This window comes from Apus apus, chromosome 6 (assembly GCF_020740795.1).
Source record: "Apus apus isolate bApuApu2 chromosome 6, bApuApu2.pri.cur, whole genome shotgun sequence".
NCBI classification, from domain to species: domain Eukaryota; kingdom Metazoa; phylum Chordata; class Aves; order Apodiformes; family Apodidae; genus Apus; species Apus apus.
In genome coordinates, this window is record NC_067287.1 from 6,708,166 (window position 1) to 6,725,968 (window position 17,803).

Below are 17,803 nucleotides of genomic sequence, written 5' to 3' on the forward strand. Positions count from 1 at the left end.
CCTCATCTTCAACATTCAGACACTGCATGTATCCAGCCTGACTGATGAACAGAAATAATTCACTAAATGTACCAATGGATTGTTAAGTATGAATAGATCAGCCAGGAGCATGGACTCGTGGCTCAGTTCATCCTCAAAGACGCTGGTGTGCCTTTTTCATTTCAACATGAAAAGAAAATTATTAAATATTTCAAATGAAGCAACATTAGGATGATGGTATCAGGATCCAGTAGAAATCCTTACTGTTGGATTAAAAGCATTGAGGAGTCCTGAATGACACTCTACGGTCACTCGGGTGTGTAACTGCAACAGACGTGAAGATTTCTAATTAAAAACAGAGATTAAATCCCTCTATTTTCCAGTTGCAAAAATTAGAAGATATTAATCAGGCTTTTTAAAGTTATTATTGAGGTAAAACAGAACGGAGAAAGGGCAATCACTCCATCCTCCAATGCAGGAACTATCTACTGGATAAGTCAAAACATCTTTTTCCTACCTGCTTTCCAGACGAACTGATGACCTCTCCTGGCTTCCAGATCCGCTGATTGTAACATTAAGAAAACAAACAAAAGGAAGGACTTTCCCAGGCTCTGCCATGCCCAGTGAGGAGAAACCCAGTTCTGTTGTAGAAGCATAATTCAGATAATTCAGTCTCTTGTCTTCTTTGGTCCTAGAATTAACAAAACAAAACAAGATAAAAGCTTGCTAAAAGACCTAAAACACCAAGACAACAGGTTCAGCCTAAGGGCAACCTGGTGGCCACAGCGCATTTCATAGTCCCTGTGCACTACACTGGCTGAGGACAAGCCTGTTATGGAGGCTTCACTTGAAGAGAGAAGGAAAAACAGGGAGGAGGAAGAGAGAGAGAGAAGAGAGCCAGCTCCCAGAGGACCTGCAGGCCTGTCCCTCAATGCCAGCCACCCTAAATGCTTTTAGCAGGTTCTCAAAAAGAAATCTACCAGTGCAAATGGTGAGAGATCTGATAATGGGTCTGTGATATGTCCCCTCTTTTTTCAATTTAATTTATCCCTAGCATGTATATTATCATTTTATAGGCAGATTAAGCCAAAGCTGAGAATGGATTGCAGGTGCAAAATCCAGCTCTGAATACAGACCTCATGTCCTACATTTAAGATCTCTGAAAACTGAAATTGTTTTAGATCCATACGATGAGTGAACATTGGATGCACAAAGGCAACATGAGAAACTCAGCAGGAAAAGCAGGGAAGCAGGGGCTGCTTATCAGTACATTATGATCCCATCTGAAGGGGAAAACTAGACATTACTCTGACATTTCTCTGGAATTTGGGACTCACATTCAAGTCCCTGATCTTTGGGCTCAACCAGTTACTCTGGTGAGGTCTCTCTCTGACTCAGGGATTTTAATTAGGGTCTCCAACACTTCAGCCAAATACCAGAGTCACGTTGTGATTGATAAAGGAATCGATCAAATCCTGTTGCTGGAGCAGTTTTCACTGTACACCTCATTAAAATAATCACTCTGTGGCATTGAAAGCAAGCAGGAATGTCTCTCTGGGTCTTCTACACAAAGCAGGAGCCCAACAACATCTCAGTGCTCACTGCAGTGAACATTCACATTGTTTACATACCATGGAAAAGCTACAAAACAAGAGAGATTAAGAAAAGCATACAACAAAACAACATCTTAGAAATTCTGAATCAGCCCAATAATTCAAATCTCTGTTTCTCTCATCCTCAGAGTAGACCAACTAGCCACTTATCCAGGCAGATTTTACAGGAGTTTCAAGCTATTTTGGATTCATCCACATTCAAGTGGGAACAGTTTCGAAGTCTCAAAAACCATCCACGGTACGTGCCGTATCAAACAAGAGTAAAGTTTCTGATGTAAACTTATGTATTAACTTTTCCTTGTGTAATAATTTCATATTTATGGCACATTAAAATTCTCAACAGAGTTCTACTTATTAGTGATTAATCCTACTTTGATAGGCAAAAAATGTCACATTCGTCTTAGCTTAAGGAGAGCAATAACACCTGTCTCTGAGATTTGTCTTCATTGGCATAATCTTGGTGATCTTCATTAAAATTATCAGTTATTAGCAGTTCAGTCCAGAAAATTCCATTATGTTCCTAACCTTATGAAAAGCAACATTGTCATAATACATAATACACAGCATTATTCTTGATAAGAAACTGAAGATAAACCTGAAAATAGTACATACTGAATATACAGTAAAACTTCCAATTTCAAGCTGTATTTAAATTACTTTGAAACAGTTTCTATCATGATAAATTAATGCAATTATATTTAATCAGATATTGACTAACTACAGTGGAAGATACAATGTTATATCTGTTACCTGGTTTAGTTCATTCTTGCATTTCAGATGAACAACATTCCAGGTAAAACCTGAAAACCTATCAAGATGACCAATACAGTAATGCAGGAAAGGGACCAGATTTATTGCTTTGCTCGTGTCTTCCAGGTTAATTTAATTCAGAATTCTCATTTAATTCAGAATGTAACCTGCTGAGTCCCAATGCCCAGACAGTGTAACACAGAACACAAGAGGCCTTATAAAAAGCACAAGTGAAGCTCAGCAACCTTGAGCATCCTTCAGAAATGAGACTGAGTGAACCTCATTCCTCTCCAGTGCAAGCACAGTCAGGAAGTCCTTGCAGGGAGAAGAGGGAGGCCCTCAGGCAACCTGCAAATCATTTTTTTTTGCCTGCCTAGATGGCTGCTCACCTCACACAGAAGAGCTGAGGAGGAACAACTCGGCTAGTGTCTCCAGCATTGCAGTTACCATCTGTGACAGTCAGAAAACAGAGTCACCGACATTCTGTCAAGGGAAAGAGAAGGAATTAGTGACATTGGTTCCAATGCTGTTCACACCCAAAAATGCAAAACAAGAAAAGAAATTATTCAGATGCTCAGATTTAGGTACTGGAGGGGAGCCAGCATGCCCAGCCCTCCGCAGACAACACTCATTGGAATTGTAGGGCAGCTCTCCAGGTCCAGAAGAACGCTGGAAAAACAACACGTCTTAACCAGGTGGGGGCATGAATCGGGCAAACCCAAGGAAACCTCAGATAACAGTTGATAAAGATGCGGAGATTTTTAATGAAGCACCAGCAGCGCTCATCAGCACAACACACTGCCTTCATCTCAGCATTCAAAGGGTCAGTAAACAGCAGTAAATCCCTGGAAGCAGCAGCCTCCTGCCCAAAACAAGGGGTTTCACATATGTTCATTCCTTGGGCAGAACTACAAAGATAACTGGCTGCTGCTCCCCATGGAGCAAGAACAGAGATTACATTAAGCCAGTAAAAATAGAAGTAAATTATACACCATGAGACTGATTCTAATCTCACCCACCCCAGCTGAGCTCAACAGAGTCCACTGATTTACACCACAGCAAAGCACAACAACAATGTGTCTGTATATCCAGGTTTGTACAACACAATTTGGAATGGTCGTGGTTCTGTCCTGATACGATAGAAAATTATTGTACAGACAACATATGCTATCTACAGAAAGATGAATAAATTACATTGCAAAGGCCACCAACACTTCACATCAAATTTAGTTATAGTCTATCTCAGCTCCCCAATGTGCCAGCATGGCTGGCTGCAAACTGCCAAACAGAGAGGAAAAATGGAGAAAAAAACAATGATATTTACTTTTTAAAAACTGACTTCATCAAGACTAAATATGTTCAAGATGTGTGTTTTACTCTGAAAAATATCTCCAAAACTGATTATCTGGATCTACCCAGTACCCTTTATAATATGGGCCTTGCTAATTAAAATTCTGCACTAAAAGATTCTCATGGAATTAAATAATGAGGTCTTGTTTTCACATACTTGATGAATTAGTCACAAGCCTCCTTTTATTTGTGTTCGGTTTGTACAGAATCTTGTTCAGAAAAAAAGGATATCATACATTAGCTGCAATGGCTGGGAATACACAGGCAGCCTTGAAAAAGCCACGTGCAAGTTTTCTAATGATCATAACGATGCATTTGCATTATCTAATCCACTGCTAATTATCTTAATGACAGGATTAAATAAATCTAATTTTAAATAACAGAACTTAATTTAGAAACCTACATTTCTGCTGAAAACACAGCATTCAGGTATAGTGTCAAAACTGAATAAATAAATAAATATGCATACAGGTGACAAACAAATATCTTATTTTGGAAGTGTTCAAATCTTAATTTAATTTTCTATGTCAATGAAATATCCAGCAGCTAAATCCTGATCTAAACCCTGTTTAACCTGGGAGCATAAAAAGCCTCTGGGAAGCTCTTCCCATTTTCCAACCACTGCTCAGATGACCACAAGCTACAGATGTGCACTCAGAGGCAGATGTTTCCAAGCAACAGGCACAGGGCTAGTCCAAGACATTACAGAGTTGTCCAAAGCATCCAACACTGAAAGACAAAAGATTGCTGGTCCGATTTTGACGCCCCACTCTACACATTACTGCACTGGTAGAGAAGGGACCAGTTGCTCTTTCTGCAAGTTTCCACAGGACAAGAAGTTTCTTTGGTTGTTCTGCACCATTTCTGTGGTATACGAAAATTCAATGTGGCTCTGCTCCAACGTGGAATTATACAGTATTTATTACTGAACTTAGAAAAAGATCAACTTAAACTGATCTAAACCCAAGACATGATTTCAGCCTTGTCATACATCAATTCCCCCTGAGTTCACTGGGAGTTTTGACCTTCCCCATCCCAGGTAAATCTGACCTCCTTATTTTATATGAGAAGGGAATGTTGACAAGGACACCTGGGTAACATTTTCCACTGGAAATACATGATGTAATTAGAATAATCCAAAAAATTTTCAACAGCAACACAAAGGAACTGCAGATCCTGTGTGTGGCTATAAATCACTTGGCAGGTGTCTAGCACAAAGATAAGCATTATTTACCATGAATAAATTTTCTTAACACAAGCGTAAGCAGTAATTATGTGACTGTTTGCCAACTACATGCAGCATAAAGCCATTCCTTCTGATATTCCAAGGTAATCTGGATGTTTATAGTGCACCCTTTATCCCCAGATACCAGTAAAATCTGCCTTGCCTTCTTCAAAAGCTGTTATCCAAAAAGCTAATTCTATTCAGTCCCAGCCAGCAGAATGCCCGGCCTGTAGCAGCAAAGGCTGATCACCGCAGACATGCACTGCAGACCATCCCTGGGGAGGTATTTCCAAAAAAAAAACACTGAAGCTACAGCTACAGGTACAGAGTTTAACAGAATGAAAGTGTTTGCACAGTTGTATACATCAAACTAGGAACAGACTTTCAGATATAGGTGCATATGTGCCCATGGCACAGGTGTACGTGCATACTGGCCAATTTTTTATTTACTGATGAGTTACATTAAATTGCCTTTACTTCCATATGTAGAAGAAACACTACACATTTTTCCACTTACATATATGGAGAAAAACAGTCTTCTGGTTGAAGAAGGGACACCCTACATTCATTCCACTTTCAGCTGCATGAGGGACCACATGTGCAAAAAGTGGCTTAAAGTCACACTTGACAATAATACTTAATTCTGCAAGCGCTCCCCTAGATTTCAGTGGGGTGACTTTGCATGTATGAGAACAGTAACTTGATTTTCTATACCTCTGGTTCTTCACCTCCCAAATTCAGTGAGGAATATTAACTCTTCTTCCAAGAGGATTTTAGAAAATCCTGGATAAAAACACACAGTGCAAATGAGCTAAATTTATACATCAGGTTGACAGTGTTTTTGTCCTCAGTAGTGACTCATCAGGAATCAAAACATAAAACTCCACAGTTCTTTGGTAATTTGCTACAATAACTGTAAGGGTAAATAATGCCTGAAAGAACATCTGGTCTTAAAACATCTGCATATGGAAGATAACTCTGAACAGCCAGCAGATGGGTCTGAACCAGCCTGCTTTGGGCTGGGACTAAGCCTACACAACCTCCAGACTGATGAAGTTGAACATCAATTCACCCTGGCCCGTTCTCATGTATAAACCTTAGCCATCTTCCTCAACATTCAGTTGCTGGGAGGCTTAGTTGGTAGTCACCATCTTCACCAGTTATATTTGAAAGTTCAGGTATTTTGGTGATGTCTATAGTCTAATTGTAAGAATCTGTTAATTATTTAACCATTTTCCTTCTATTCCATCATATTTGGTTCTTGTCCAAAAGCTATAGAAGATCCCGGGGATTAAAAGCAGGAACATGAAATAACTGTAATGCCAATGAATTGCTTCTTAACTTACATTGATTAGTTTGGGGTAAAAACCATGAATCCTACATTTTCCTGCTTCAGTTTCAGTAATCCTAAAAATGTAACAAAAACGGGTTTGAATTTAGAAGTTTAATTATAAACTCAGCTAAGTGGATTATAATGAAAGATGTTCCAACAAGGGAGCTCAAACTGATACAATATGACTACATTAAAGAAAACACCAGAGAATAGACTTTCCATCAGTGGAACAACTTTAATTAAAACACTGATAGAGCAGAACAGTTCTGTGAAACGATACTGTTACAACTTCTTCACTGTTAAGTGCTTCCAGAGCACTGGATGGGAACACACTTGCCTTTCAATAATAAAAAGTCTGTGTGATTCCAGACTATTCCAAAGAATCCAGTTCAGATCTGTTAAATGTAGCTGGAGCAAAATATTCTTCATTTGTGCACAAACATGTAGAGCTTACACTCTGCCAGAAGAGTAGGGACATGTCAAAGTGGAGGATTCAGAAGTTTGTGAAAGGAACCGTGCATTTGAGAAGTACCAGGACAATCACTTTTTTTTCCCCTACAGCCCCCATACTCCTCGAGTGGTGGGTGAAGGACACACAACAACTGAGGAGCACTCCAACATTTCCTTCTACAAAAAACCTTCAGTGTGTGACCCAATACGGGAGTGCCCAGATGTTACCCAAGTCTTGGACTTCTCAGTGGTATTTCACTGTCACGGACATTTTTCGCGCTGTCGGTGTTGTGTCTCAGCACTCAGAATAGGCTAATTTACCTTCACAAATGTTCTTCAAGCTGCTCTGGTACTTCCCACAGCAGGAACAAGTACAGAGCAATTAAGATCAAAACACTCAAGACTGTCGATAGGTTTCTCTTGTGAACTCAGGCATTGATTTTTTTTTTCTTCTGAGCAGCAGAACACAGAAAGTGTCCAGTAACTTCTAAGTAACCTTTTCACACTGCTTGTGACTTTCCCATATTTAATGAAAGAAAAGCTGCAGCAGCTCTAACCAAACATCTGCAAAGTCCAAGATCCTGCCTCTGACAGGAGAACCATGCCCAGTGCTCAGGGTGCAGTATGAAAACAGAGCATGTGTAAATCATACTTCTCTACCTTCCCAGCCTCCAACAAGTTCTGCCTTCCACACCTTCCAAGTCAGAAGATTTTTGTATCTGACAGCTCTCTCACAAACTTATGGAGTCACACCCCAAACCTACATAAACTTGGGTTTTTCTATATAGGTTATGTGTATAACCTACACCTGGATGCCTTCTCATGGCAGGCTTGCTGGTCAGCACAGCAGAACACAGCCCAGAAAAAGCTCAGTGATGTTTTCACACTACAGCACATCCTTTCCATGGCAGCAAAACTTGATAGCTTTCAGGGAAAAAAAGTTTCTTTTTGTTTATTTTTCAATGGTTAGAGAAAAGTTTTTGTGCATTATCAATATCCTATTCTGCTGTAGCTTTGATCATTGGCACCGGCTGAACTAAAGGTCCTTTCAAACTCAGCTATATCTAAGAATTGTTGTCACAGTTGCATAGATCTTGGATTACTGTTAAATTGCAATTAAGCAGACAAAAGAAAAGGAGCTGGCACTGCTTCCAATGCCATTTCAGTAAATGCTATTGCAAGTTGTTGTTCAAAGAGGATTACTCTCACTTCACTGGCAAAACACTGCACATAATGCACATTCAGCAGCTTAATACCATTTCAAAACCAGTATTGGAAATAATTTTCCTTTAAAAGGCAAACCTGGAAATCAGACTTAGTACAAGCTCCCTACTTTACAGCATGACCGTTCACACTGAAAACAACAGAAAGGCTCAAAGTCACCAATTACAAGGCAGCAGTTTCAAAAAAAGAAAAAGTCACCTCATAACCTCTGCTGCAGGAACAACGGCAGATTTTCCTACCATTTCCATTAAAGTGCTTTCAGTTCACTGAAATTAAATTGCTGTACTGCAGTGATTTTCTTCTGCATTCTGATATTACTTTATATTATTTGACATTAATACAGCATCGTAGGCTGTAGGTCAGGAGTTTTTTTTTCTTCTCACTGGAACACGGCCACCACACGGTTTATCCATCTTAAACACAAGGTCAAAATAATACGATCAAATACCACCAAGCAGATGAGCTCAGCAAAGACTTAGACTCTGCTTAGCAGGGGAAGGACCATCTGCTTTCTTGCCACAGGACTGGAGGAGCTGAAGTCTATCTCCAACTTAAATTGTTACATTCTACACCTCTATGGAACAACCAGAGCAATTGAGTACATGCACACAGCCAAGGATCTGACCTAATTACCTACAGATAGGCAAGAAAATGTTACACTTTTAACTCACTATTCAGTTCTGGGGAGAGCACGCAAGGTTCCGTTTTGAACCTCTATATATTGATGACTATGGCTAAAATACCCCTGTTCTTGTACACACAAATATGTGGAGGTCAACTTCAATACTTCTTGAACGTATAAAGTTCCCTTTCTGCTGTAACACTCACATTAAGAATAATTTATTTTCCACAAAATTTGTACCTCTATTTGTATGTATTTGTTACTATTTTGCCATTTGCACTACCTGGCTCTAGTCTATACCAAAATGAGCTAATATGAAGGGACACACATATGCACAAGATAAATTCCATTTCAAAAAACTCATTTCCAAAGTGCTGAAATAAACATTTATTCCAATGCATCCTCTGTCATGAGCTGTTTATTTCAGTGCACAGAAGTACAAACTCACAGGAAAAGGGAGAATATGGAGAACAACACAATGCAAATATCCCTACGGCTCCAAAAATGTGCAGGTTCTACAGAGGAGCACTCTTAATCAAACAGTGACACTGTACTTCATTTGCTATCAAACACCACCACTGAAGTCTTGTGATGAAGACTCCTACAACCTCAGCTTCACCATTCCAACAGAAAAAAAACTTCTGTCAGGTCCCATGTAAGATTATGTACTCTAAATAATTCTCATTACAGTTCTCAAGACAAATTAATCATATAGTTTGTGAAGCCTTCCTACTGATTCATTAATTTTCCTCCCATCCACTTTGTAAGGGATGTCCTAGTCATTGATGTCAACTGGCCCAGGAAGACAGTGTAGTAAAAGGGTTAAGAAAAAAAACATGTCACTTTAAAAAGAAAAAACAAAAACCATCCAGTGAAGGCTGAACATGCATGGCAAAAAAGAGTGACATTGGGAACTTCTAAAACCTGCTTCTAAACACACACAGTTGCCAACGGGCACACACTGAGTTCTGAATCCAGCTTTTGCTAATTGCCATAGAGACTTACTGCAGCATACCAAGAGCAACGGAGTAGGATGATACACAGCTCGAGCTGAAAAACAGAAGTTGTTTTTTAGGTGGAATTTATCTTCAGAAATGTGCAAGCCACGGCTTATACCAAACTTCTTCGTGTTTCTGTGCAAAGGTCTTCAGGGAAAGGCTTCACAGATCTCATCTGCCCCCTGCAGCAGCAATACCTAGGAAAAATGTGCCTGCACAGAAGCTGCTCACAGCAGCCCAGAGCTCTCGGCATCATATCCCATCACTTCCTGCAGAGTGGAAGACACCAGGCAGAAACTCTGGCCCAGAACCTGGCACGGGGATGGCTTCCTGAAACTCAGGCATTGCCAAGCACTTTGTGAGAGCCACAGAACCAGGTGTAGGAATTTGTTTTTGGTATCAAAAACTGTTAATAACATCTGCGTATGTATTTGAAAGTGGACTTGCTTTCACCTCCAAGTTCACTGCATGACAACAACAAAAATACCAGATTGCCATAAGGGTGGTTAGAAAGAACGATACTAACCTTTAAAGCACCTGGAGTAACCAGTTGAGTAAAGCCAGATATCTATTTTTAAATTTTGTCGTTGTTACCTTTTTCATTCCCATTTCTTTTCCCCTGTAGCTGGTTGTAGTCTGTACTTTATCACATTGGAAAGCCTAATCTCTTTAGGGTGAGAAATGTATTTGCCCTGTACACAATATAATATGATTCACACAGGGGTCCCTGACACTTACTGCAGTATTGATAGGAAAAAATAATCATAATTATATCAACTGATAAAAACCCTCAGTGTAACATTATTTAAACAAGGTCAATTGCCCGTGCAGGTTGTTCCTTCCAGAGTTCACATTACATCACTGGTCCAATCATCCTGACCTTCCCCGCTGTCATCCCCATTACAGTTCAATTAACAGAGGAGTCCTGCAGTGGCTTGATGAGCATCTGCTGCCTCTACCTGGCAGTAATTCAATAAGGATACGCCATAGGAAGAGATAATGAGAAGTCAGCCCAGTTGTTCTGTCTCCCCTCCAGGTGAGCAGATGAGTTGGGTTATGGGAAAGAGCATGACCTATGAAAATTGCCAGTTAATTTCATATTTCAGAGCTTCAACACACCACTTGTAACTTCAAGTCTTCTCTGGTTTCTCTGGTGCAGCCCACAAGGATCCAGAACCATTTTTCCTGGTGGGTCCCTGATTAACAACCTTCCCCACACTAAAATGATACATCTTCCTGAAAGAATTTTCTCTTTACCAGTTCTGCCAAAGGAACCATTTTTACTTATGCATCCAGCAGTGGTAGGTCTGAATCAAAAATTTGAACACCTGAGCATTGAAAATGGGCCAAAAATACTACTAAAGTGAACCAGATCAATTGAAATTCACATCCATGTCAAACCTGGGTGAAACAATTTCACAAAACCAAATCTCCTAGGTTCTCCAGTGCTGCAGATGGCATCAGCCTGATTTTTCTCTCCCTGACTCACAGAAAACAGTTAGCCAAGTTACCAATGTCCAGTGAAGTGACCACCTCCTCCTCTCTCATGCCCAAATTCCAGTTCTCCATTTCCTTCTATAACTCTCTTACACATACCCCCTTAACTCCCAGCTATCCTCTCTTACTACCATGTTGCTTTAGGAACACCTACTCATCACTAAAAACCCAGAGCCACCCACAGTCGCTCCATCTCTTACAGCTGTCACAGTGACTAATTGAGGGATGTGCTTCTACTGTCTCCTGTAGAGCTCTCTCCTTCTCTCACACCCACTGCTAGAGATCAAACATTGGAAATGTTGAACTTCTCCACCTTCGCTCGCGATATTTCCAATTTCTTCCACCACTTCCCTCATTTCTCCTTCTCTGAGTACTGAAGACAACTACATTCTTCTTTCTACACTGCTTCCATTGATGCTCAAACTTTGAGCAACTTCTCTGTCACCCAGTTTCTCTCAGCTCACTCCTAACCCCAAATTTCTTCTCACCACCATTAGCTTACAGGGTGAGGATCATTTTGCCTTGTGATTGTGGTGTCCTCAGCAGTTTTGCAGCCCCATTTCAACAATCTTACTCACTAAAACAGGCATTTTCAACTTGATATCAAAAACAGTTTCCTATTTTAGGTCTCCTTACGATCATTAAGGTGCAGACTTACTGAGGAAGAGGATGGGCATGAGAGGAGAAAAAAAAAAAAGCTAAGTTTCCTCCCTAAGGTCAGCTTCTGTAACGTGGTCGGTGAACCACAGTCAACTTACATGGCTGCACAGTCTCGTACCTCCACATTCACAGCTTAGTTTCTCTCAAGATCAGCTTCATCTGAAGATTTCATCCTTTCCCAGCACACAAGTCTTTGCATTGCACTGAGGACTGCCTACCTGCTCTGACCACCCTCTTCTAAAAGTATAGCCACCAGGTCTGTTCATTCATAGGATAATCCAGGTTGGCAGGACCTCAGGAGATCCTTAGCCCAACCTTCTGCTTAATGTAGGATCAGACAGCTATGAACCACACAAGATGCTCCACATGCTCCTCAACTTTATTTTGCTACTACTTCCCACCAGAAGGCTTAGTCTACCAAGCTCATGCCAACTTATAATATCTGAAGCTGTGTTGCATCTGTTGGAAGTCCTACAACCAGGCAGCTTTCCCCCATTTCAACACAACTCTCTCTCCTTTATTCAGCTCTTCCTTCTCTTTCAGCTCTTCTAGTTTATTTACCTGCTGCACATCTCTCCTCCATGCTACCATTTTCCTCAATGTTCAAACCCTTTCCATCCTCTGCCTCTAACTCTTTCCCATACTAAATCAGTTAATTTCTCCCAAAAGAGAACAGATACCATTTTATGAAACTTGCCACCTTTTCTCAGCATGGTTGTTCAGCCTTTTTCTCACCCTGCAATATTTTGTTCCTTCTCCTAACTAGCCCTCTGCTCACTTCCATCTTCTCTCTACTATCTTCTGATTCCCTGGGGTCATTTTCATGCCTCCCACATTTTCTACTGCATTGTTTTCTGCTTTAATTTTTTTTTTCTTTTCCCTGAAAACGCTTATGGAGGGAACACTACAGACACACTACATTATATCCAAAACAGGACACTATAACAATTTTAGAGCTGCAAACAATCAGCATTTTAGAAAAGCTAGAATTAAGACTGCCTTGAGAGAATGTAAGATAGTCAGGTTTCGTAATTACATCTATTTTTACCGTATTACTAAAGTCTATATTAAAAAGCAATTTAAATCTATCTTTGACTTCTTTTGCTTTTACCTATTCATCACACTTGCTTTCAACCCTCTCTCAAAGCCCTACTCATGCTCCTCTCTGAAATAAGCAGAAAGCACCTGTAAATATTTTTAAAACACAGTTTTGGAAACTGCTATTTACTTCACTCTTAATACTTACATGTACCATTAAAAAACCCATATTTAAAAAAAAACCCCATATTTTTATTTAACTTTACTAGATCAAATAAATTCACATTTGGTAAACACACTATGGTCTAATTTCAATTTCTTAGTTAAAGAATGAATAGAGAGAGTTTATACAGCAAATGCTACCAAATCAGTTAGTGATGTGCACTGCCTACTGCTGTTTTAAAGCTACATCTCATTACTAACAGCAAAGTAAAACATCTACATTTAGTCATTCTGGGCACAACTGTAACCTGCAAATCAGAAGTATAAAAACATTGTTTCAGGGGAAGGTCCAAGACCCACTCATGGGGTGCCAAGACAGGGCTAACAGGAGTATTTTAAAAACACAATAATCTAGGGCAGGCTGCCCCAAGTTTCACTTCCAGTTGCCCACACTGGACTTGCATTTTGCCCACTGGAGTCCATGGTGGTCAGAGTACACTAAAGCTTCATATTTTTGAAAAGACATGGAAACCCACCATTTTTTTCTTACTAGTCAAAACAAACTTGTCAGACTTTTGCAGGTTAATGTATTTTAATGCCTATTTTTCCCCAAATCAGGTGAATTAATGAATGAGTAAGGCTCATAGCATAAAGGCTTTTGTAAAAGTATACACACAGATGGACATTTACCAGACCACAGCCTTCGTTTTCTGTACGTTTCAGAATTCAATTAAAAATTGAGTCAGACCTTCAGGAGAGATAGGTGCTGGCAGACATTCTCTTTGTGAGTTTACACTTGGAGAGATTACCACTTTCTACAGTGAAATGGCTGTACTAAATAAAATCTCTGTTGTTGATAGCTTCCCAAGTCTGATACTGAAACTATCTGGGACTGCTACTAGAGACACTTTCAATATTAAAATCTGCATCCATTCTCAGGCTTGTATTCAAGATTACTTGAACTAATTTACCCTCCTCTAGCATTCTCTTCCTTCGGAGAGATGGAAATCTGAATTAAGTGCAGGACTTGCTAGTAGCAGTAATCTAATATATCTGATTACACAAACAAATCTAAAATAAAATTATAATTTAAATGGCAGAAGTAAATATATTGCAAGCCTTGGGCATTTCTTTAAAAATTAGTCTACCAGACAATACTTGACAGAGGCAGCACAAGAGCTGGGTTGTAATTTTGCCTTTTTTTTTTTTTTTATGTGGTAAAACTAGCAGGAAATTGGGTTACTACTAAGAGTTAGAACTCCATTTACTATGTAATTTTTCTTCAGGACATGAGTCTTTTTTAAAAGGACTGCAATTGCTTTGAGTTATACAAAAAGATTGATCTGAGGCAAGTGGAAAATATCTCCTGTCCTACTTTTGAGATTGGGATTTTGTCGTGCCAGCAATTGTTTCGTAGGATGACTCCACATCAAAGATAAAGGGAAAAAAACCCCAACAGATAGTTGCTTGTCTTGTGGAAAAAAATTCCACTGACTTACAGGAAAATACACATTTGCAAATATAAATACAGGCTCCAGTTTTCACTATTTATTACTTTTCCTGCTAGACAAAATTAGCAGTGATTTGGATTCAGTGTTAATGAATGCCAAAAGCAACTTGGCATTCTCTTGTCAAGGACCTCTGGAAACTGCAGTTCAGCAAAATAAGACAATCTTCTTATAGTGTGTAAAAGCTCAATTAAATCATCATTTTAAAGTAATCCTATTTAGTAGCTCACATTTTCTGTTCTGATGGTAGTGATGTTAATGTCTTAAAAAAACAAGGAAGCAAAAACACAGCAGTAGAAGCGAAGGACAGTAGACAGGAAAATGCAGCTTCTTTTTCATTGAAGAACATTTGATAGGGGGGGAAGTAAAACGAACAAAACCAATAACCCCAAAACCCAGAAGCATGGAAACAGCATGGAAACTGCTTACAGCAGAACATGAAACCCAAACAGTTTTTCTGGACCCCCATCTACCGATGAACAAGATATGAAACTATGAATTGAGAAAGACTGCTCTAACCAAAGGCTTTCAAGCAATTCTCAAAAGTTTGCCTGCTTCAAACTGCAATTGTTACTTAGGAGTGAACAGCTAAAGAAAAAAAACACACAAGAGGGCTACAGCTACAGCCCTCAGATGCACACAGTTCTTTATATGTGAGCGACTCATCTCCCAAAGTACTATGTAAATTAGCTAAGCTTAAAAGTTGCATTTAAAATTATCCTCAATATCCATTACAAAAGGAAGGCATCTACCACTGATGAAAATACCCACTGATAAATTAGCAATTGTAATAAGGGACTGTGAAAGCTAAGGATGAATCGATTGTTATTCCTAATTTTCTCATTATTTTAATCCAAAACTCTCCAAATTGCAAAAAAAAAAAAAAGTGCAGGCAAGAGGGTGAGCAAAAAGCTTGACTGCCATATAAAATATCTAAAAAACAGTTATTTCCGTGTATTTCCATACACTGGGAGTAGCAGAGGATATCATCCATATATATATATTCCTAGCAGAGGTTTTCAGCAGCATCCCAGACTTGACACCCAACTGTAAATTTGTGTTTTAGAATAATCAATAAGAAAAAGCACCAGTCACATTACACAACATGCAGCATTTAGCAGGGTGATACAGACATGCATCCTCTCATACAAAACATATAGAGAGATTATTATAAACCATATATTTTTAATCTTATGAAACTTATTTAGGAAGAACTTAAAAAACTGCTTTTAGAATATTACTCTAATTTAACAGCGTTGTTAGGGACGTAAGATGTTGCCAAACCAGTGAGTCCAGAATACGTATGACTGATGTGACTGGTCTTGATGCCTCCATGGGTGTAGATGACACCTACATACACAGGAGGGAGGGTTCACCTCACCCAGATCATCATGATGTGCAACCACCACCACCAGGCAAAATGCAGCGCTGAAATATTAATTCTTAACCTACCTTCAGACTAAGAAGCTGTCAGTGCAAGTGAAAAAGGCAGGTTCATAACTACACTAGACCATACAGGAGAAGCTGTAGACTCCTTTGCCAAGACCACCTGGGGAGAAGGTCATCTCACCAAAGCACTGAGGACTCTCCCAACTCGGATCTCAGAGCTCACTGAAGTAGCTGCCATTTCCAACACTTGATAGTCCCTGGACCCCATGGGAATAAGTGACAGATGTCACATCTCCCAAGAGTGAAGAGACGACAGCACATGCCTAGAAGGGAGGAACTGATGGCCAACTCAGAAGTGTTTCTCTTGCTTGCTAGCAAGATCGATATCTGATGTATCAACCAGGAAATATCACTCAAACCACAAGGAAACGTTAAACAGATGCTGACTGACCACCTTATACCAAGAAAAGAAATTAAAAAGGAGTTTTTCTCCTTCTTTATTTCCAGGTTAGACAAATTACTATCAGGTTTTTTAATTATGATTCTGAGAAATTATGGCATCCCTAACAAAACTTGTACTGGCATGAGAACTAGGCTGAGTGAGAAAGTCCTATTCTAAAGCCAGTTTCTCTTCCAGGTAATCCAGGCAGCGCTGCATTCAGCCAGGAATTGTTTTAAACAATTCTCCCTGCACACTCTGGCTACGAGACCCAAATTACTGCACAGCCACAGAGAAGGTAAATGAGAGACGAAATTTGAGAAGGGACCCGCCACAAGAAGACAGAGTCAATTATTTTTAAAAAGAGCCTATCCATGAAGCTCACCACAGACAGTACATGTAATATAGAATCACACCCAATTAAGCACAGAACAGAACCTGGTTAAACAAGGAGGAAAAGAACAATTAGAAATTGTTGTAGTGGTACTTCAGGCTACAAAAGAAAAAAAAAAAAGAAAAGAACAAACAAACAAAAACAATCCAAACCTTTCCTTCAGTAAAACAACAAAAGAGCCAGGGTGCCTTAAGAAAGGCCCTTGCTGAAGGGGGCGATGGCTGGTGGGTGCAGTGGAAGAGTCCACCCCTACGCACCAGGGAAGAGGGAAACAAGGAGCCACCAAGAGCCCAAAACATGCCATCAGCAGCATTCCAGGCAAGGGGAGATCGCTGAATTAGAGGGAGCAGGACCTGACCCTCTGTGTTAGGTGCATAACACAAGAAGAAACCCCATAAAGCCTCTCAGGTGCCCCAGTGCCAAGAAAACAGCCACACACCAGCTAAAGGGAACCTACTCAACATTTACCTAGGCAGGTTTTTTTTATTTCTTAGCCCCCTCACACATGCCAGACATGCCATGCACACATTGCTGCAAAACTGAACCTTAACAGCATCAGCAGCTTCGTACAAAACAAAGGCTCCAGTTTTAGTGCTATTTCAATGGATGCTTGATGCACTCCAGATGACATACAGATACTGAAACACAGGAAGAAAACTGTTCATTTTCCACACTCTACATATTTGTTGCATTAAATATAATAATTTATTAATGCAAAACAACCTGTAGAGGGAGATAAGTCCAAAGTACCAACTTTTTTTTTTTTCTCTTCTCACGAGCTTCCAGCTTTTTGCTCTCACGTACCATTTCTCATCAGAGAAGAATCAGGAGTTGCTCCCAGAGCTAAAAATAAACATTCTATGAACATGGGTGCGTTAGGAATGAAGTTACAGTACAGTGGTATAACTCTCTGTTTTGTACATATACACGTTTCTAACTGTACATTCATCCAAAGCTATACCTGAACATCTCTTCAAACAAGCCCATGAGAAGCTACTTACTGTGTTTCCACTTCAACACAGAAGTCTCTGTGAATTCATTACCCACTCAAAATTGTTTACAACCGTTTTATTCATTTCTGACCAATTTTCTTTTGCTTATTAAAGGCTGACACCATTTAAATAAGGCACTCTGCACTCTGTCTAATTTCCTGAACTAAAGACTCCTCCTGA

The 17,803-nt window shown here is 39.7% G+C and overlaps 1 protein-coding gene across 1 annotated transcript in view; it reads right to left on the reverse strand.

The window, feature by feature from the left end:
* Nucleotides 1-17,803, reverse strand: part of THSD7B (thrombospondin type 1 domain containing 7B) — a 326,234-nt gene that overhangs the window by 267,002 nt on the left and 41,429 nt on the right. Inside the window, exons 3-4 of the mRNA XM_051624219.1 lie at nucleotides 2,732-2,825; nucleotides 497-670 (exon numbers count right to left, since the gene is read on the reverse strand). Of these exons, the coding sequence (XP_051480179.1) occupies nucleotides 497-635 (139 nt within the window). The 5' untranslated portion in view covers nucleotides 636-670; nucleotides 2,732-2,825. The remainder of the gene's footprint in view (nucleotides 1-496; nucleotides 671-2,731; nucleotides 2,826-17,803) is intronic.